Source organism: Enhydra lutris, unplaced genomic scaffold (assembly GCF_002288905.1).
Source record: "Enhydra lutris kenyoni isolate GAN:26980312 unplaced genomic scaffold, ASM228890v2 scaffoldscaffold77, whole genome shotgun sequence".
Classification (NCBI taxonomy): domain Eukaryota; kingdom Metazoa; phylum Chordata; class Mammalia; order Carnivora; family Mustelidae; genus Enhydra; species Enhydra lutris.
The window spans coordinates 3,993,914-4,014,594 of NW_019154161.1; the positions used below are offsets into that span (position 1 = coordinate 3,993,914).

Below are 20,681 nucleotides of genomic sequence, written 5' to 3' on the forward strand. Positions count from 1 at the left end.
ATTAGTCCAAGTATTCTACTTCCTGTTGGCCTTCTGCCTGGTTGTCCTGTGCATTATGGAAAGTATTTAAGTATTTAAGCTATTTTTTTTAAGATTTATTTATTTGAGAGAGAGAGAAAGCACATGTGCGTGCATGGCGGGAAGGGGCAGAAGGAGTGGGATAGAGAGTCCCAAGCACACTCCGCATCAGGCACAGAGGCTGACTTGGGGCTCGATTCCACAACCTCGAGATCACCCCCTGAGCCAAAACCAAGAGTCATTCAGTCAACCGACTGCACCACCCAAGTGCCCTTCCAACTCTATTATCTTTTAATTGTTCATTTTATTCTTCAATTCTATCAATTGTTGCTTTATGTATTTATGAAATCTGTTTTAGGTGCATTATTTTTATATAATTGCCACATTTTCCTGATGGCTTGACCTTTTATCATTATGATAGGATATCGCTTATCATTATTACAAGAATTTTGTCATTTTCTTGAGTGTATTTTTTGTTTTAAAGTCCCAGTTTGCAGGGGCACCTGGGTGACACAGTCCGTTAAGCATCCGACTCTGGATTTTGGCTGAGGTTGTGAACTCTGGGTGATGAGGTCACCCTGCGTTGGCTCCACACTCAGCGAGGAATCTGCCGGAAACTCTCCCCCTCCCCTTCCCCCACCCTACTCCCTCACTCTTTCTCTGTCTTGCAAATAAATCTTAAAAAATAATAAAGTCTAATTTTCCTGACATTAGTATAGCCATTCCAGGGCTTTTATCATTGTTTTTCACTTGGTCTGATTTTTTCCTGTTCTTTTACCTTCACCCTGTGTCTTTGAAAATAACGCGTGTCTCCCACAAACAGCATCGGTTGGATCATATTTTTATATCCATTTTTATATCCAATGAGAAGCTGCCTTTTGATTGGTTTATTTAAGCATTCTCTTTTATGGGCCAGTGATGAAGTTAGATTTATATCTGCCATTCTGCTTTTTGTTTTCTATAGGTCTCATGTCATTTTCTCCTTCTGTTCCCCCTTTTCTGCTTTCTTTTGTATTACGTGAATATTTTCTTGTATAACACATCGTTTCCTTTAATTTTTCACTTTTTCTTAGTCATTTCTTAGGAGCTGCTGTAGGACTTAAAACATACATCTTAATTTATCAGAGTATGCTCAGTTGTGTATTATTTAATAAAATATAGAAACATTGCTATCTAATTCCATTTCTTCTAACCCTTCTGCTATTATTGTTGTATGGATATATATAATATTACGTTATATATGTATATACATACATATATTAGAAACTCAGAAATACGTTGTTGTAATTTTTACTTTATATAATACTGTGTTATAATAAAAAAGAAAATAAAGGAAAACAGGGATTATTTATAGGGGTGCCTGGGTGGCTCAGATGGTGGGGCATCTGCCTTCAGCTCCGCTCATGACCCCGGGTCCTGGGATTGAGCCCCGATTCGGGCTCCCTGCTCAGTATGGAGTTTGCTTCTCCCTCTCTCTCCCCACTGTCCCCCCTGCTTGTGCTCCCTTGCTCTCTCTGTCAAATAAATAAATGAAGTCTTTAAAGAGGGGGAAAAAAAAAAGGAAAACAGGCATTATTTATAGAGTTTGTTTTATTGCCCTTCTCATTTACCATCACTGATAACTTCATTTATTCCTGTGGATTCAAGTCACTGTCTGGGGTATCCTTTCTTTTTCTTTTTTTTTTTTTTTTAAAGATTTTTATTTATTCATGGACAGAGAGATCACAAGTAGGCAGAGAAGCAGGCAGAGAGAGGGTGGGGGGGGGAGCAGGCTTCCTGCTGAGCAGAGCGCCCGATGCAGGACTTGATCCCAGGACCCTGAGATCATGACCTGAGCTGAAGGCAGAGGCTTAACCCACTGAGCCACCCAGGTGTCCCTGGGGTATCCTTTCTTTACTGCAGTGCAACTCGTTTTTATTGCCACACATAGTGTATTTCTATATTTTATAGGCCCACAATACATACTGTTTTATGCAATTGTTTTTCGAGTCAATTAAAAAATATGTGATTATAATCTTAGAATTACCCATATCATTACCTTTATTAGCACCTTTTGTTTTTTTGTTTTGATTCACTTACTATCTCGTGTCATTTGCTTTAAGTCTAAGGAACTTTCTTAGGTGTCTATTATCAGTATGGAGATACAATTTACATAAAATTTATTCCTTTAAAGCATGTAATATGGTGGGTTTTATTACATTCACAGACCTGTGCAACCATTGCTACCATCAAGTTTCAGAGATAGTCAGCACTCCCAAAAGAAGCCCCACACTCCTTAGCAGCCACTCCTGTCCCTGCCCCCCACCCCCAGCCATAGGTAACCTCTAGTTTACTCTCTGTCTCTGTAGATTTGGCGAATCTGGACATTCCATATGCTTGGAATCCTGCAGTATGTGGTGTTCTGTGACTGTTTCCTAGCATAATGTTTTCAGGTTCCACCTGTGTTGCCGGGTGTGTCAGTATTCCATTCCCTTTTATGACTGAATGATATTCCACCTTTTTTTTTTTTAAGATTTATAGAGGGTGGGGGGGCAGGGCAAAGGGAGAGGGAGAGAGAGACTCTCAAGCAGACTCCCCATTGATCATGGAGCCCAACTACGGGGCTCAATCCCATGACCCTGAGATCATGACCTGAGCTGAAACCAAGACTCAAGACACTGAACCGACTGAGCCCCCCAGGCAGCCCTCCCCCTTTACTATTTCTTATAAGACAGATCTGATAGCAACAAATCTCAGTTTTTATTTATCTGAGAATGACTTTATTTCACAGTTATTTTTGAAAAGTAATTTGCTGGATATGATTCCTGGTCGATGGTTATTTATTTTCAACGACTTGAATATGTTATCCTTCTGCCTTCGGACCTCCGTTGCTTCTGACAAGAAGTCAGCTGTTAACCTTACTGGGGTGCTCTTGTGTGAAGCAAGTTGTTTTTCTTCTTTTACTTTCAAGATGTCTTTCTTTGGCCTTCAGCATTTTGCCTGTGATGGATGTGTCTAGACATAGAGCCCTTTGTGTTTATTCTCCTTGGTGTTTATAGTTTCCTGGATGTATATATTGGGTTTTTGTTTTTGTTGTTTACCAAATTTGGGCAGATTTCAGCTGTTGTATCAATGCCACGATACTTCACATGTTTTGTCGTCCCTTCCTTGTCTTTCTCCGGTACTCTCATTACACGTATTTTGCAGCACTTAATGATGATCCCCGTTTCTCTGAGGCTCACTCCATTTTTCTCCATTCTCTTTTCCCTTCTTCAGATTACATCATCTCCAGTGATCTAGCTTCAGATTTGCTGATCATTTCTCCTGCCAGCTGAAACCTGCTGTTGGGCCTAATCTTGGTTATTGTGCTGCTTTTTTTCCTGAAGATTTCTTTCTCTTTGAGAGTTGGGGGAAGGGCAGAGGGAGAGAAGGAATCTCAAGCAGACTCCCCACTGAGCACAGAGCCCCATGAGGGGCTCGATCTCATGACCTTGAGATCAGACCTGAGCCAAAATCAAGAGTCAGACACTTAAGTGACTGAGCCACTCAAGCACCCTTGTTATTGTACTTTTTTAATCCCCAAATTTCCACTTGGTTCTTTTAAAAATCTTCTGTCTCTTTACAGTATTCTCTCTTTGATAAGAAATCATCATACCTCCCTTTAATTCTTTAAGCGTGGATGCTGCTGGGAGAAGAAGTCCCTCTCCTTGGGTGCACCTGCCTAGCGTGAGGCACTCCAGGTAGAGCTTCTGTTAATGGAGCTTGGCCTCCGGTGGGGAAGTGATGGGCAGATGCCACAGACTCTCACTCTTCTTACCAATATGTGGTCATTTTCTTAAATGAGTATTTCCTAAAATGCTGTATGCTGTTAGGACAGCTTCCAGAGACTTTAGCTTCCTGTTCTATAAAATAATTTTTAATCAGTTAATTTGTCATCTTGCTGAGTTCCTCTGCCTCTTCCATGCAATGTTTTTTTTTTTTAATTGTGTGTTATCAGGGCACCTGGGTGGCATGGTCGGTTGAGTCACCACCTCTTGGTTTCACTCAGGTCATGATCTCAGAGTTGTGAGACTGGGCCTCGTGTCAGGTCCGTGCTCAGCCCCGAGTCTGCTTAGGTTACTCTCTCCCTCTCCATCTGCCCCTCTCCCCTGCCTCTCTCTCTCATGTAAATAAATCTTTCTTTAAAAATTGTGTTTTATGATGATAAGAAGTTAACATGAGTCTCCCTTAAGCGAATAAGTGCTCAGAACATCATTGTTGATTACAGGGACCACGCTGCACTGTGGACCTCTAGAGCTTACTCATCTGGCTTATCCAACACTTTACGCTCACTGATCAGTAAATACCCACTTCCCACTCCCCCAGCCCCTGGCAACCACCATCCCATTTTTGATTATGTGAACTGGACTATTTTTTAAAGATTTTCTTATTTATTTAGAAAGAGCGAGAGCATGCATGCGGGTGGAGGGAGGGGCAGAGAGAGAAGGAGAGGGAGAGAATCTCCAGCAGGCTCCGTGCCGAGGGCAGAGCCTGATGTGGGGCTCGACCCCAGGACCCCAAGATCATGACCCAAGCCAAACCCCAGAGTTGGACACTCAGCCAACTGAGCCACCCAGGTGCCCCTGAATTGGACTATTATGGATACTTACATAAGGAAAGTCACGCAGTATTTCCTTCTCTGTGCCTGGCATGATGTTCTCAAGGTTTATTCGTGTTGTTGCCTATTGGAGGTTCCTCTCAAAAAAAAGGTTGACTTGTATTCCATCGTATGTAAATACCACATTCTCTCCACCCACTCCTCTGCCGAAGGACATCAGATTGTTCCCAATTGGCTGTTGTGAATAGTGCTGAGTAAACGTGGAAGTGCAGTTATCGCTGAGATACTGGTTCGAGTTCTTTTGGATAAATACCCGGGGAGGAGGGGCGCCACCTGGGTGGCTCAGTCGGTTAAGCATCTGCTTCTGGCTCAGGTCATGATCCCGGGGTCCTGGGATCCAGCCCCACATCGGGTGCCCTGCTCAGTGGGGAGTCAGCTTCTCCCTCTCCCTCTGCCATTCCCCCTGCTTGTGCTCTCTGGCTCCCTCTCGCTGTCAAATAAATAAATAAAATCTTGGAAAAAATACCCAGAAGTGGGATTGCTGGATCTTACAGTAGTTCTCCTTTTAATTTTTCAAAGACTCTCCCTACCACGCAGCTGTGAAGAGCCGGTTTTTAGCTGTGCCACGAAGGCAGGCAGAAGGGCCTTATGGTCAGTCTTCCTGAGGCTTTTGTTCTTGTTGCGTGTTTTCTAGATCAAGTGGACAGCTCTTTCGGCATTTGCATGGTAAAGGATGACACCAAGATCAGCATTGAACCGTAAGTTGGAACAGACTTAGCACCTGAGGGTGCGTCCTTCCAAGGTGGGGTTGCTTCTACCTGCCCTGCAGGCCTGTGTCAGTTTTCCCGGGGCTCCTTCGTCACAGGAGATCAGGTCTCGCTATGGAGCCTCCCTAAGAGAGAAGTGGTGCACTTCTGTGGGTGTAGGTGGGAAGCTCCCCTAGTATTCTTTCTGTCTAGACATATCATAGCTGGGGCCCCGGGGACAGAATACCCAGGACCCTGGGGTTCTAGGTGGAATTGGTGGTGGTTTGGTCCAGACTTTTGAGTGTCCATGGAGTGTGGCTGGATAGTATGGCCGTGGGTGTAGAAGCACGAGAGCTATCAGCATGTACTTGCCTGTCCTGGACCCGCAGCGACACCTGAGGCCAGAGATACGGCAATAAGGAAAATGAGAGGAGGGAAGGAAGTACCCCTTTGAGGGGTTTCTGGAATGCCTGTACGTATCTGTCAGGGATGATGGACACTGAACACGTCTGGCAGATGGCACGGGGTTTGCATCGGGCAAGGCTGTGGCCTGAGAGAAGGGAACACCGCCCGTATCTGTTTCATTTCCCATCTTAGTCACGGGTGTCTTTCCCGCGTGTCTGTGTGTGCGGCCTCATTTCAGACACATCAACATAGGAAGCCGGTTTCAGGCTGAGATCCCAGAGCTCCAGGAGAGAGCGCTGGCTGCTGCTGATGAGCACGTCGCTTCTCTGGTCTGGAAGCCGTGGGGAGATGTGACGACCAACCCAGAAACGCAGGACAGAGGTGGCTGAAGCTTTGGGGCCAAATTCCAGCGGGCCCTGCCCCTAGCCGCCCCCTCCATGTCTGAGGACATCTCCTCCCAGTTCTCCCCTCGGCCCAGAAGCAGTACCCTGGGTGAGGAGGCGGGAGGGCTCCCCTTGGTGCTGCGTGGCTTCTCCGCAGCTGCAGTCTCCCGCCCACAAGCCCGGCCTGCTGTTCGGGGCAGGGTTTGTGCCTGTCCCTCTTGTCCCTCCCTTCCCTCACCCTGCTTTCAGCTGAGACGTGAGGGGGCCGGTGACAAAGAACCCGCCCCCTGTGCTGTCAGGGGAAGTCTCCCTGGCACTTGCTGACTCCCCGTCTCCTCTCTCACACTCTGCTGGGATCGCTACAGTCACTGAGCTCTGCAACGTGGCCTGCTCCAGCGTGATGCCGGGAGGGGGCACCAACCTGGAGCTCGCTCTGCACTGCCTGCACGAGGCCCGGGGCAGTGTTCAGGTAAAGTGGAGGCAGGGCGAGGGGCAGCGGCCGGGGGTGCCTGGGGGAGCCGGAGCGGCAGGCACATGCCCTGTGCTGTCTGCTTGGGCAGGCCACCGTCCTTCTTCCCAGTGGCTTTGGGATTGGTGTGGTCCTCATGAGCTGCAGGGGTGGGCTCTGTCTGGTGTGACAGCAGTGCCGGGCTCCACCCCATCTCTGGGGTGCTGGGGAGCCGGTGCCCAGCAGACCCAACTCGGGGGTCCTGTGCTCATCAGGTTCTTACTGAGCTTTCTCTCTTCGATTAAAAACCCGTGTATGAAAACTTCTGGTGCATTAGAATTGCCTGTGTCTCCTCCGAGGACCCTCCTCAGTTTGCTGAGTAGTGGGAGAGGAAGAGGCCCATCACCAAGCCAGTGCCACGGTCCTGCTCTTATTTGAGCTGAGAGGCAGCGGCTGGCACATACTAGGTGCTCAACAGAGAGGGCAACCCACCTTTCTGGGGTTCCGCTGAGGGCTTGGTAATGTTGTGATATGGGGGCCGGGACCAGCTTGGGGACCCCAGTATTGGTTTCATGCTCATGTTGTAATCTTGAAATCCTTAGTAAGTTTTGAACAAGGGTTTTCATTTTGTGCTGGGTCCCACAGATGCCACGGCGGTCCTGATGGGTTACTCTAGGGAGCAGGACAAAGTCCCTTTCTTTATGGGCTTACATTTGAGAAGAGTCAAAACAGCAAATCCGTTCTGGAAGGTGGCTGGATAGCGATTAGCACCATGAAGGAAACAAAGGGGGCGGTGGGCAAGGGCAGGGCTGTTCCAAATGCTGGTCCTTGATGGCAAGGAATGTGCACCACAGGAGCAAACCCACACAGTCACTGTCTCCTGGTCAGGAGCACCTTCCTGGGAGAGTCCACGGCAGCTGCGCTCAGCGGTCACAGGTGTGGGCTGCTCCGAGGACCCACCGCACCGAGTATAGGGCTGGGGAGAGCCTTCGGGAGAGCCGGCGGTGGCTTCGGAAGGAAGGAACGGAGGTGAGACTCTTCCTCCCCTCCCTGTGTAAAGTAGCCTGTGGCCCCTCTTGTTCCAGGTCGCCCTGGAGACCCTCTTACTGCGCGGGCCCCAGAAGCCGCACACTCACCCGCTGGCCGACTACCGCTACGCAGGTGACTAGGCGGGGCTGTGGGCGTGGTTTCTGCCGGGCTGAGACCCTGTGAAAACAGTCCTGACCACAAGCTTCACCTGTGCCTTTTGAGAGTTCTCTTGGGGCCTTCACCTGCCTTTCCAGAAAGGCCTTCCCTCTCCCTGGGGTGGTGGGGGGTGGGCGGATGGGACTCCATGGGCATGATTTCTGCTAGTTGCATCCTACCTTCCCCCTTTTCCGTTGATTCCCTCGGGGGGCCGTGCCCAGCCAGGAAGGGGATGCCCCCGGGCTGGGGAGGGGAGGAGGCAGACTGAGCTTCAGGGGTGAGAGCGGATGTGCCAGCCCTGGAGTCAGGCATTCTGGACCCTCACCCCGTGCAGGCCTCCATGGCTGCCTCAGTAAAGCACAGATCGTGAGGGCCCTACCTGCTGAGGTTTTGTGAGGGCTGTAGCTGATGAAGCAAATAAGAATGTTCGACGCACGATCATGCTTAGTGATGGCAGCTTTGGGAAGGAGGGTGGTCTGCACGCCAGCCCCCCGTCCTGTCCCCATGCTTGGCTCTTTCTCTGATAGGTTCTGACGTCTGGACCCCCATGGAGAAGAGGCTTTTTAAGAAAGCATTCTGTGCCCACAAGAAGGACTTCTACTTGATTCACAAGACGGTAAGGTGAACGCGGGTGCGCTGGCACAGACAGGGCCTCCCCTTGCGCAGCTGAGCCCAGCTGGAGCAGAAGGCCCTGCCAAGGAGACCCTCTGCTGGTCTCAACCACAGTTCATCATTTTTAAAAGGACATTGTTTTGAACACCTCCAAACAGTACAGAAATGCGTCGTCAGTGCTCAAATAAGCCAACGCTCCCATTCTCAGCTTGAGGAATGCTCTGGTAAAGGCCTCCATGTCCTCCGCAGAGCCTCCTCCCGGCGGCTAACCTTGGCCTGTCTGCTCGTGAGCCTCAGGCTTGGCGCTGTCCGTATGGCTCTCTTGCTCGCCCGTGCGTGTCCTTACGACGGCCGCGATCCTTCTACACCAGATGTCCTGTGGGGTTGTTCTTTCGTTAACCTGATGACCACCGACCAGCCCATGATCCAAGTGTAACCTTGGATGTTTTCGTGTACTTAGCCCACACAAGACCATCACCACGGTCAAGATCACGTCCGTCCCCCCCCCCATTTCCCACACCCCTTGGTTCTCTTTCATGCCACCCCTGTCCCTAGTCTACTCCTTGTCTCCTTTCTGTCCCTGTAAATGGGTTTGCATTTTCCAGAGTTTTCTTTGAGTGGAATCGTCGTACAACACATGCTCTGCTTTGGCTCCTCATGCTCAGCATCCCCGAGCTCCATCCGGGAGGCCGAGTAGCAGTTACTCACCCCCGTTCATTGCCGGGGACCGTGTCGCTGTGTGGGTGTACCACCGGCGATTCAGTCTGTTGCCTGTGGACGTCTGGGTGGTTTCCAAACACCGGCGCTTAGAGATGAAGCCGCCGTGAGCCCTGAGGTGCACAGCAGGCTCTGTCAGCACTGTTTCCCTGCGGGGTGAATGCCTGGCGGGGGGAGGAGAGAGGAGGGTGAGGGTCACGTTTCACTTTGAAGGAAGCTGCCAAACGGTCATCCAAAGCCATCGTGGCACTTCACATGCCCACGGGCGGCTCAGGAGACTTCTAGGGGCCCCACGCCCTCCCCAGCGCGCCCCATGGCCAGGCCTCCTCGCGTCGCCGTTCTGAGCTCACGGCCTTCGCTCCCTGCGCTTCCGAGGGACTGACGATGCCGGGCATCTTTCCGCCGGCCTGTGTGCCATCCCGCGCCTCACGTGCGGAGCTGTCTGCCCCCAATCTTTTGCTTATGTTTTTTTGGGGGATGGGTGTTTGTGTTTTTATTAAACCATGGGAGTTCTTCGTTCCGAGGCAAAGCTCTTCTTCTAGACACCTTCCCTGCATGTATTTGCTCCTGGTCTCCGACTTCTCAGTGTCTTTTCAGAAAAAGTTTCAGACGCTGAGTAAGCTCAGTTCATTAATTTTTCTCTTAGGGACCATGGTTCTGGTGATGTCTCTAAGAAAGCTTTGCCTACCCAAAGTCACCAAGATTTTCCCCTATGTTTTCTTTATAAGCTTTATGGTTTTCAGTTTTACGTTTAGATTTATGACCTGTTCTGGGTTGACCTGCCGTGCAAGGTACAGAATGGGGTTCATTTTCCGCACACGCACATTTAATCCTTCTAGTACCTTTTGTTGAAAAGACTGCATTTTCTGCAGCCAACGGCCTTGGTACCTCGGTCAAACATCAGTTGGCCATATACATACGTGCTTGTTTCTGAGCTGACCATTTTGTTCAGTTGGTCTGTTTGTGCACTGTTAAGCTGTTACCATGCTCTTTATTGCTGTTGATTTATAATAAGTCATGAAAGCAGAAAACGTTTGTTCTTTTACCCTGTTATTCTTTTTCAAAGTGTTTTCTATCCTGGGTCCTTTGCATTTCCATGTGAATTTTAGAATTAGCTTGTCAATTTCTTTAAGAAAATTTTGATAGGCTCTTGTCTGGTACGGCGTTGACTCTCCAGGTCAATTGCAGACAATGGATATCTTAACAGTATTTAGTCTTCCGACCAGTGAACAAAGTGTATTTGTTTATTTAAGTCTTCAATCTCTCTCCATGGTGTTTTGAAGGTTTGGGTGCATAGGTGTTACATCCTATTTATTCCTAAGTATTTCTACTTTTTATGCTGTTATGGAAGGCTCTTTTTAATTCTGATTTCCAATGGTTTCTTGCTAGTATATATAGAAATAAAATTGAAATAATATTGATCTTATGTTCTGCAGTCTTGCTAAACTCATTTATTCGTTTTTATAGCTTTTTTGCAGATTCTGTTGGATTTTCTACATAGACAATCATATCATCTACAAATAAAAACACTTATTTCTTCCTTGCCTTTCATCTCTTCTTGCCTCACTGCACTGTGGAACCTCCAGTAACTTGTTGAGTAGAAATGGTGAGAGTGGGGGCGCCTGGGTGGCTCAGTGGTTAAAGCCTCTGCCTTCGGCTCAGGTCATGATCCCAGGGTCCTGGGATCGAGCCTCACGTCGGGCTCTCTGCTCAGCAGGGAGCCTGCCTCCTCCTCCTCTCTCTCTCTGCCTGCCTCTCTGCCTACTTGTGATCTGTCTGTCAAATAAATAAAAAAAAAGAAAAGAAAAAAAAGAAATGGTGAGAGTGGACCTTCTGGACTTGTTCATGATCTTAGTGGGAAACCAGCCCCTCTTTCCCCCCCTAAGTATGACATTAGCTGTGGGGTCTTTCCAGATGTTGCTTATCAGGTTGAAGAAGTTCCTTTTATTCCCAGTTTGCTGAGAGTTTGTTTCGGTGAAGGATATGAGGTTGTATCGATAGTGCTTCCTTAGCATCTGTGGAGATGCTCATATGGTTATTGTTTTTCATTTTAGCATGACCAGCTACACCGATTTGAGATCGTTAAATTGGCCTCACATTTCTGGGATGAGCTCCACTTGGTCCCGATGTCTTATCCTTTGTATATATATTGTTGGATTCTATTTATTTATTCTATTTATTTATTCTTCTTTGTGTAGAAGTTTTCATCTGTGTTCAGGACGGGTATTGGTCTGCAGCCTTTTTTACTTGTAGTGTCTTTGGCTTTCTTATCAGGGCAACGCGGCCCTTACTGAACGAGTTGGGAAGTATTCCCTCCTCTTTGGTTTTTTGGAAGAGCTTGTTTAGAATCAGCTTTATTTATCCCTTAAATATTTGGTGGTGAAGTCACTGCGGCCTGGAGTTTTCTTTGTGGGAAGGTTCTGAAATGCAAATTCAGGTGTTTCATACATGTAGGGTGATTCGCGTTGTCACATCTTCCTGAGTTAACTTTCATAGTTTTTCTTTTGAGAAATTTGTTCATTTCTTCTAAGCTGTCTGATATATTAGCAAAAATTGCTCGTAATAGTCTCATATTGTCCTTTTTATATTCATTGATTCTAGGGATGTCACCTCTCTCATTCCTGATACTGGTAATTTGTCTTTTTTTTTTTTTAATTTTTTTCCTGACCAGTCTGGCTAGAGATCTATCAAATTTATTGATTTTATTGATTTTTCCTCAAAAAGCAGCTTTGGCTTGTTGATATTTTTTCTGTTTAATTGATTTCTGCTCTGCTGTTTATTATTTCATTTTTTCTGCCTGCTTTGAGTTTAATTTGTTCTTCTTTTTCTAGTTTCGGAAGGTGGAAAATGAGATCATTGTTATGAAACCTTTCTTCTTCCCTAATATAGGTATTTGGTGCTATAAATTTTCCTCAGAGTACTGCTTTGATACATCTTGGTATGTTGGGTTTTCATTTTTACTCAGTTCAAAGCTTTCACTTCCCTTTTTATTTCTTTTTTGAGTAAGTTATTTATTTATTTATTTTAGATTTTATTTATTTATTTATTTGGCACAGAGAGAGAGAGAGATCACAAGTAGGCAGAGAGGCAGGTAGGCGGGGGGTGGGGGGGGGAAGCAGGCTCCCCTCTGAGCAGAGAGCCTGACACAGGGCTCCATCCCAGGACCCTGAGATCATGACCTGAGCCGAAGGCAGAGGCTTAACCCACTGAGCCACCCAGGCGCCCCTGACCTATGAGTTATTTAGAAGTGTGTTATTGAGTCTCCAGATATTTTAGGATTTTCCAGAGTTCTTCTGTTACTGACTTTTAATTTAATGTCACTGTGGTCGGAGAAATACTTTATGTGACTCGAATCCTTTTAAATTTTTTGATCCTTGTTTATTGCCCAGAATATGGTCTACATCTTAGTACGGGTCCCGAGTACTCTTAAAGAAGGTGCATTCTGCCGCTGTTGGCTAGAGCTCTAGAAATACCAGTTCAAGATGGTCGATAATGTGGTTTGGGTCTCCCATACCTTTACCATCTCCTTGTTCTAGCCATTATTGGGAAGGGGTTATTAAAATATTTGGCTGTAACTGTGGATCTATTTTTCCCTGTGGTTCTCTCAAGTTTTTCTTCGTGTATTTGAGGCTCTGAGTTAAGTGCGTAAACATTTAGGATTCTTATGTCCTCTTGATCAGTTGTCCTTTTTATCATTATAAAATGATTTCCTCTATGCCTGGTATTATTCATTGCTCTGAAGCCTATTTTTCTGGTATTACATTATTATATATATTATATTATATAAGAAAGCCAACTATTCCAGCTTTCTTATAATGGGTGTTTGCCTGGTATATCTTTTTTCATCTTCTTACTCTTAACCTATTTGTGTTTTTATATGGAAAGTGTGTTCTTATAAGTAGCATGTGTTGGATGGTGCTTTTTAATTTGTTTTAATTGAAGTATAATTAATATACAGTGTTATATTGATTTCAGGTGGACAATATAGTAATTCAGCACTTCTGTACATTGCTCAGAGCTCATCAAAATAAGTGTGCTCTTATCCCTGTCACCTATTTCCCCCATCCCCCCACTCACCCTCCATCTGAGAACCACCAGTTTGTTCTCTGTGTTTAAGAATCTGTCTTTGGGGTGCCTGGGTGGCTCAGTGGGTTAAAGCCTCTGCCTTCGGCTCAGTTCATGATCCCAGGGTCCTGGGATCGAGCCCCACATTGGGCTCTCTGCTCGGCAGGGAGCCTGCTTCCCTTCCTCTCTCTCTCTCTGCCTATTTGTGATCTCTGTCTGTCAAATAAATAAAATTTTAAAAATCTTAAAAAAAAAAACAATCTGTCTTAACTGTCTTTTTTCTTTTTTTGTTTGTTTTGGTTTCTTAAATTCCACACACGAGTGAACTCATATGGTGTTTGTCTTTCTCTGACTTATTTCGCTTGGCATTATACTCTCCAGACCCATCCATGTTGTCATAAATGGCCAGATTTCATTCCTTTTTAGAGTTGAGTAATATTCTGTTATATGCTTTAAAAAAAAATCCAGCCTTGGGGTGCCTGAGTGGCTCAGTCGGTTAACCTTCTGCCTTCTGCTCAGGTCTTGATCCCAGGGTTCTGGGATCGAGTCCCACATCGGGCTCCCTGCTCCATGGGGAGCCTGCTTCTCCCTCTCCCTCTGTGATCTCTCTCACTTTCACACTCTCAAATAAATACATCAAATCTTTTTAAAAAAAAAATCCATTCTTTCAATGAGGGCGTTTAGACCATTCACATCTAACGTGATTACCAGGCTGGTGAGCTTTAAGTCCGTCGCCTTGCTGTGTGTTTGCTGTTTGACTCATCTGTTCTTCGTTTCTCCTTTCTGCAGTTTTTCTGCTGCCTCTTGGATTAATGTAGCAAAGTTTAGGATTCCATTTTATCTCCTTTGCTGGCTTATTGACTACAACTATTAGTTTGGTGGTTGCTTTAGGTTTTTTACTGTGGGTTGTTAACTTATCAGGGTAGAACCTGCAAGTGATTTGATAGAACTCCATGTGCAGCGTGAGAACCACAGAGTAGCGGCTTCGTCTCTCCTCCTGACCTCCTGACTAATATGTTATTAACCGTGCAATACCTTGTTACTGTTTTTGTTTGAACAGCCAACTATGTTTAGAGAGATTTAAGATACAAAGCCTTATATTTTTACCCAATAGTTACCATTTTTACTGCCTTACATCACTGTGTATAGAGCAGAAACAACTTGATCCTTTTGGATATTGCTTTTAGGTTTTTAATGGCGGTACCAGAACAGCTTTTTTTTTTTTTTAAGATTTTTTATTTAACTATTTGACAGAGAGAGAGAGATCGCAAGCAGGCAGAGCAGCAGGCAGAGAAAGGGGGACGCAGGCTCCCCGCTGAGCAGGGAGCCCGATGCGGGGCTCGATCCCAGGACCCCGAGATCATGACCTGAGCCAAAGGTAGAGGCCCAACCCACTGAGCCACCCAGGCACCCAGAACAGCTTTTCTTCTAGGGCTAATTATTTCTCATTTCTGAGGCAAAATCCTTCTCATTCCTCTACCAATGCCACACGAATTAGGAGGTTTTCCACCCCCAGCTGGTGGGGACAGGCACTGTTTCTGGCCCCTGAGAGCCACAGGCAGCTTTCCCTCTGATCCTTTAGATGGGTCTTTACCTAGTATTGGGTTCTCTTCACACGCATGGCCCTGAATCCCTGAGGGGAACCCTGTCCAGATCTCTGGCATTTTTCTCCATACTGCTGTCTCCTCTACTGTCCTTTGTCCTGTGGACTCTTGCTACCTCGGTCTCCCCAGGCACTCAGCTTGCTCTCAGCTCAGGAGTCTGCTGGGCTCTGCCTGGGTCCCTCCCCCTTGGCTGTGGCCTGGAAACCATCCCAAGGTAGTGGTGTATTTTCTGCCTCTCGGAAAGCTGTTTTCGGACTGATGCCTGGTGTCTTACCAACCACTGTTTCCTGTGTCTTCTCGTTTTGGCTGGGAGGGAGACCCAGCTCCTCCTGTTACCCTGTCTTGTTTGGAAGCACAAGTTCAGCTTCTTGGCTTTTTTTTTTTTTTAAACTTAGTGCCATTTCCTAGAAGGACAGGGGATGTGCTATTTTGACTCTTACTTTGTGAAGACCCACACAGCTCAAAAAAACTCAGAGAAGGAATGTTCTGAAGTGAGCTCCAGATACTAAATGGTCAGTTGCATTTACCTGAGAAACGTTGTCTCTGGGGCAATGAAACTTTTCCATCCTGTTTTGTTTTCACAGAAGGTATTGTGAACGAGATCACTTCTTAGTGGAGGGAGGAGCACATGGTGGGGTCTGCACGGCCAGGGTCCAGCCCTGCCTTCAGAGCCCCTTCCTTCTCTCGTGGGCCACTTCCTCTGGACTCCACGGCCCTGCGTCACTGTCCCAAAGGCTGTGTGGCCCCTACTGCCTCAGGGCATTCTGTTGTCATTGGTCCCAGCTGGCAAACGCGAGGCTCCTAGGCATGATTTCGCTGTGAACACCCTAGTAGTACGCCTTCCAATGCACCTTCCCACAGGGGAGGATCCCTGGGATGGACCTGCCCCCTGGCGTGTGCAATGCTGACCTGTGCTGGTGGCCGTGGCTGCTGGTGGCCGTGGCTGCAGTCTGAGCCACTCTTCACCTGCGAGGGCTTGTGATTCTCTGCTCCTTGCACCAAAGGGGCACGCCAGGCCATGCAGAGAGACATTTCAGGAAGGCTTTCCAAAAGTGGCCCCATGGGGAAGGGATTCGGGGAGTCAAGGCAACACTCGAGGCTGCTCATGGGGTGTTGTCCATAGCCGCCTTCCGTTTTCCCTCGCTAGATCCAGACAAAGACTGTAGCCCAGTGTGTTGAGTATTATTACATCTGGAAAAAAATGATCAAGTTTGACTGTGGTCGAGCCCCAGGACTGGAAAAGAGGGTCAAGAGAGAGCCAGATGAGGCAGACAGGACAGAAGCAAAGGTAGAAGGTCCAGGGGGAGGTGGGGCTGGAGTTCCGCCCAGATCGGGATGCCGCTGCCCGTCAAGTCAGGGAAGGGGGAAGGGCGCCCCCTGGGAAGGGCTTCCCTGCCAGGCCAAGCGGCTCCCTGAGAAGCGTGGAGGGTTGGCACCCTTCCATCGTCGTTTCTGCTCCTCTGCAGGTCACTTGCAGCCCTCGGGAGAGACCCAGCCACCGTCCTACTCCTGAGTTCAAGATAAAGACCAAGAGTTACAGGAGGGAGTCCATTCTCAACGCCAGCCCGAACGCCGGCCCCAAGCGGACCCCCGAGCCCCCGGGGAGCGTGGAGGGCCAGGGTGTCTTTCCCTGCAGAGAATGTGAGAGGTGCTAGCCCTGTCCCTGGATGCGCCCACACCACTTCCTTTCTCCCCCCGGCCCCCCCACCCCCGGCAGCTGCCCTTGGGCCACTGCCCCACCCCCCACCCCACTCTGACCGGTGTCGTTCTGGTGACTCCTCAGGGTGTTCGACAAAATCAAGAGTCGAAATGCCCACATGAAGCGCCACCGGCTTCAGGACCACGTGGAGCCCATTGTCAGGGGGAAGTGGCCCGTGAAGCCCTTCCAGCTGAAGGAGGAAGAGGAGGAGGAAGAGGAGATAGGGGCTGACATCGGCCCCCTGCAGTGGTGATTGGGGCGGGGGCGGGGGCTGGGGCGAGGCCGCAAGTCTGGATGGGGGCCTCCAGCCTCGTCACCTATGCCCTCGGCCTCTCCAGGGGGTTTGGGGCACCCCTCTGCCTCCCCACCATCCTTACTGTCCCTCCCTGGCCAGCGCGGCTTGGAAACATGGCGGGGATTTGGCTAGAAGTCGGCCAGAGGAGCTCCCAGTCGTCAGACTACTGTCGGCTGGTGCCAGAGGCTCTGTTCTCTTTAGGTTTTAATTAGTCTCTCCCCTTCTTTCAGTTCCACTCCTTGGAGAGCAGGGAGGCTTGGGGAGGGAACGAGGTAGATCTGGGTAGCTCTTAAATCTTCGCCTCAGTTTTGGGGTTTGGTTACATTTGTTCGATAAGGCTAAGACGTAGAGAATCAGTGGGAAGATACCTTCAGATCTCCAACATGTGGGGCCTCCTCACCAGGGGAGTCTCTCTGCGTTCCAGATTCAGTCCCTAGTCTTGCAATGACTTGTACATTGTTAGGTTTTTTTTGTACGTGTCGACTTGTAAATCTTATTAAATTGGGTTCTTGAGCAGCTGTCTTCTGGCTTCCCTGGCCTGTTGATCCGACAAAGGCGTTTGAGCCCCTGCTACTCACTGGAGCCACGGAGATGAGTCAGCAGAACCCCCATCCCGAAGGAGAGAAGCCAGGGGCCCCATGCGCTCAGCCAGCATTTAGCAAGCACCTACCATAGAGTGTAAGCCCCACGGAGCCTAATCTGTGCAGTGGGGCTACAGGGACGCAGGAGGAACAGAGCCCCTCTCTCGCAGATCTTCCTTCGTCAGAGTGGGAGAGTCGAGGTGATAAAGGAATGGAAAGGGGATTTGGGATATGCAGGGACACGCAGGGACACACAGGCTCTGGTGCAGAGATGCGTGGTGGCCCCCCTGGGGCTCAGCTGTGAGGTCAGGAGCACCCGTAAGGGGCCTGCCGCAGCCGCAGCAATCACCTCTTTCTACTCCAACACCCAGACCTCCCGAGGCTGCGGGGTAAGAGAGCACGCCCCTCCCTGTCCCTTCCTCCTGTCCCTTCAGAAGAGCCAGGAGAGCTGGTAGCAGCCCCCAGCAGGATGCCTCTCTTGTCCTGCTGGCTGACTGTAGCCCCTGCCCTTTCTCCACCAATCCCTGACAGCTGGAAGAAAGACAGTCACGGTTTTCCCGGACACTCCGGCTGTGTCTCCAGGAACCGGGGGAACCCAGTGTTATCCCTCAAGTTTGTTGCTACCAGGTCAAAACTGGAATTTGGTTTGCCAGAAAAAGAAGGGGACGCAGAGAGGGCTACTGGGCAGGGAGATAGTGTGTCTACCACAAGGTGACATGAAGAAAATAAAGCAGGGAGCCAAGTCCTAGGCCATGTCTGGAAAGTGGCAGACTGTGGCCAACCAGGGAAGGCCACACCGAGGAGGCTGCTGGAGCCATGGTCTGGGTTCCAGGCTGTAGCACAGATGAGCGCCCTGGCGCAGGGGCGAGTGGAGGATGGTCTAAGGGCCTCCGGCTGCTCTGTGGAGCTTGTAGGAGGCAAGAGGGCAAGCGTAGACAGTAGACACGGTGGTGAGAAGGTGAGACGGTGGCCTGGGCTGAAGAGGGACAGAAACTTGGGGAGTAGGGAAGCATCTTGGGGGTAGACTCCTTGCTGGCGGGTCCCCTCCCAGGGAGAGGTGGTAAGGGAGAGGTCAGGGCCGGCGTGGCAGCTCTGGGGTTTGGTGCCTGAGTGGATGTCAGTAAGTCAGGGAAGAGCAGGGATTCCTCAGAAGACTGATTGCCTCGAGGTGCAATTGTGTCTGTCAGAGTGGGTGCTGCATTCTGAGGGACTGAGGGATGGGGTGGGGGGCGGTGCGGGCAGAGGGCAGTGTCAGGAGCCATCCCAGGGAGCCACATTGTGGCTAAATAAATTTTGAAGCCAGGACAGGAGTGGGAGCAGAGGAGCAAGTTGAGTTTAAAGCACTGAGGACCCTTGTGGTTAAGGGACAGGGCTCAGGCTCAGGCGTCCTTGGAGCCGGAATTTACAGCCCGACTCTTCTTTCTTTGTGACCTTGAACAAGTCACTTTCCCTGTTTCAGCCTCCGTGTTCTCAGTCTGTACAATGGGATGGAAAGTACTTTCCCCCACGTCCTGGTTCAATGAGAAGAGGTAAACAATGCTTTCTGCAGGGTGCGCCACGGGAACTGGGCAGCAGCTGTTTAAAGCGCCCTCCTGCTCTCACTGTTTACATCCTGCCCAGGAGGACAAGCTCAGCTGCTGGAAATGAAAGACCCTGACCTGATGGGTGGGTGACGGTCTGTTAGTTCTCTGGTGCTGCATAACAAATCGCCCTGAAATTAACAGTGTTAAACAAACTGGAGCTTTTATAATAGCCCCAAATGCCTGTGGTGATCCAGACCCCACCCCCGCCCCGCCTGATCTGCGGTCAGAATACAGCAGCCACCGCAAGAAGGTGTTCCAAGAAAGTCTCCGAATGTCAGAGCCAAGGTTTCTTGTGAACTACTCCCCCTCAGCTAAACCCCACCCTCACCCCCCCAAGTAACAGCGTTGTCTGAGTCATCTGGGAGCCCTGTAAGAAAATGCGTATTCCTGGATCCTGCCACCGACTTTCACAATTGGAATTGCTCTGGATAGGGGGTAGGGCTCTGGAACTTGAATTTTTTTTTTTTAAAGAAGATTTCATAGTAGAATCATTTTTAGATTCTTCAGAAAGATTGTGAAAATGGTACTGAGAATTCTCGTATACCCCACACCCAGTTCCCCCTATTTTTTTTTTTAAATTTATGACAGAGCGAGAGAGGAAACACAAGCACAGGGGAGCTGGAGAGGGAAAAGCAGGCTCCCCACCCAGCAGGGATCCCAAGATCCCAGGACGTAGGGATCATGACCTGAGCTAAAGGCAGACGCTTAACGACAGAGCCACCCAGGTGCCCCTCCCCCCATTATTTTTTTAAAGATTTATTTATGTGAGAGAGAGTGAACTTGAGGGGGAGGGGCAGAGAGAGAGGGAGAGAACTCTTCATGAAGACTCCTTGCTGAGTGCAGAGCCCAACTGGGGCTGGATCACAGGACCCTGAGATGACCTGAGCTGAAACCAAGAGTCAGACACTTAACTGACTGAGCCACCCAGACGTCCCCTATTAATATCTTAGATGAGTATGGTACCTCTGTTACAATTACCGAACCAACATTGACGTGTTATTAATAACTAAAGCCCATACTTTATGCACATTTCCTTAGTCTTTACCTAACATTCATCTTCGGTTTCAGGTTCCCACCCAGGACACCAGATTACATACAGTGGGCACGTCTCCATAGACTCCCCTTAGCGATGACAGTATCTCTGACTTTCCTTGTTTTTAAGTGATTTGTCAGTGTTGAGACATCCTGGTGAAGTGTTTCAAAGAATGTGCCTCAGTTGGGGTTTGTCTGATGTTTGTGATTCAATGGGGAGAGGGTGGTGTCAGGAGCCATCCTTCACCGACGTGATGTGCCACTCCTGTCACAGTATTGAGAGCACATTCTATCAGTGTGATTCACCACTGTCGATGATAACCCCAGCCACTTGGCTGACCGGGTTTCTCAGGTTTCTGCACTGGAAACAGTCCCACCATCCCCGTATCATACCACACTCTGGATGGAGGTGCTGGGGTCCTCCACACGCAGGAGTGAGGAGCCAAGCTCCACGTTCTGGAGGGAGGAGTCTACACGAACTAGGCAGAGCTCTTCTGCATGAAATGTTTGCCAATTCTCCCCGTCTATTCCTTCGTTCATTCATTTATACCGCGTGGGCTCAGGGACGTTTTATACAGTGGACGATAATCCCGGACTAGTTTAATGTGTTGCTGAAATTCTTCCAGCTTTGGCCATTGGGAGCTCTTCCAGTTGGCTCCTGTGTCTCTGACATATCCTACCACTTGTGTGTGTGTCTCTCTCACACACACAGACACTTCCTTTTTGGCACTA

At 48.7% G+C, this 20,681-nt stretch overlaps 1 protein-coding gene across 1 annotated transcript in view; it reads left to right on the forward strand.

Moving 5' to 3' along the window:
• LOC111160718 (zinc finger protein 541) overlaps nt 1-17,274 on the forward strand; it is a 29,926-nt gene extending 12,652 nt beyond the window's left edge. The window contains 8 exon segments of the mRNA XM_022524034.1: nt 5,289-5,352; nt 5,984-6,126; nt 6,494-6,597; nt 7,662-7,737; nt 8,289-8,377; nt 15,907-16,047; nt 16,226-16,407; nt 16,543-17,274. Of these exon segments, the coding sequence (XP_022379742.1) occupies nt 5,289-5,352; nt 5,984-6,126; nt 6,494-6,597; nt 7,662-7,737; nt 8,289-8,377; nt 15,907-16,047; nt 16,226-16,407; nt 16,543-16,711 (968 nt within the window). The 3' untranslated portion in view covers nt 16,712-17,274.
• Nucleotides 17,275-20,681: the final 3,407 nt, after the last annotated feature.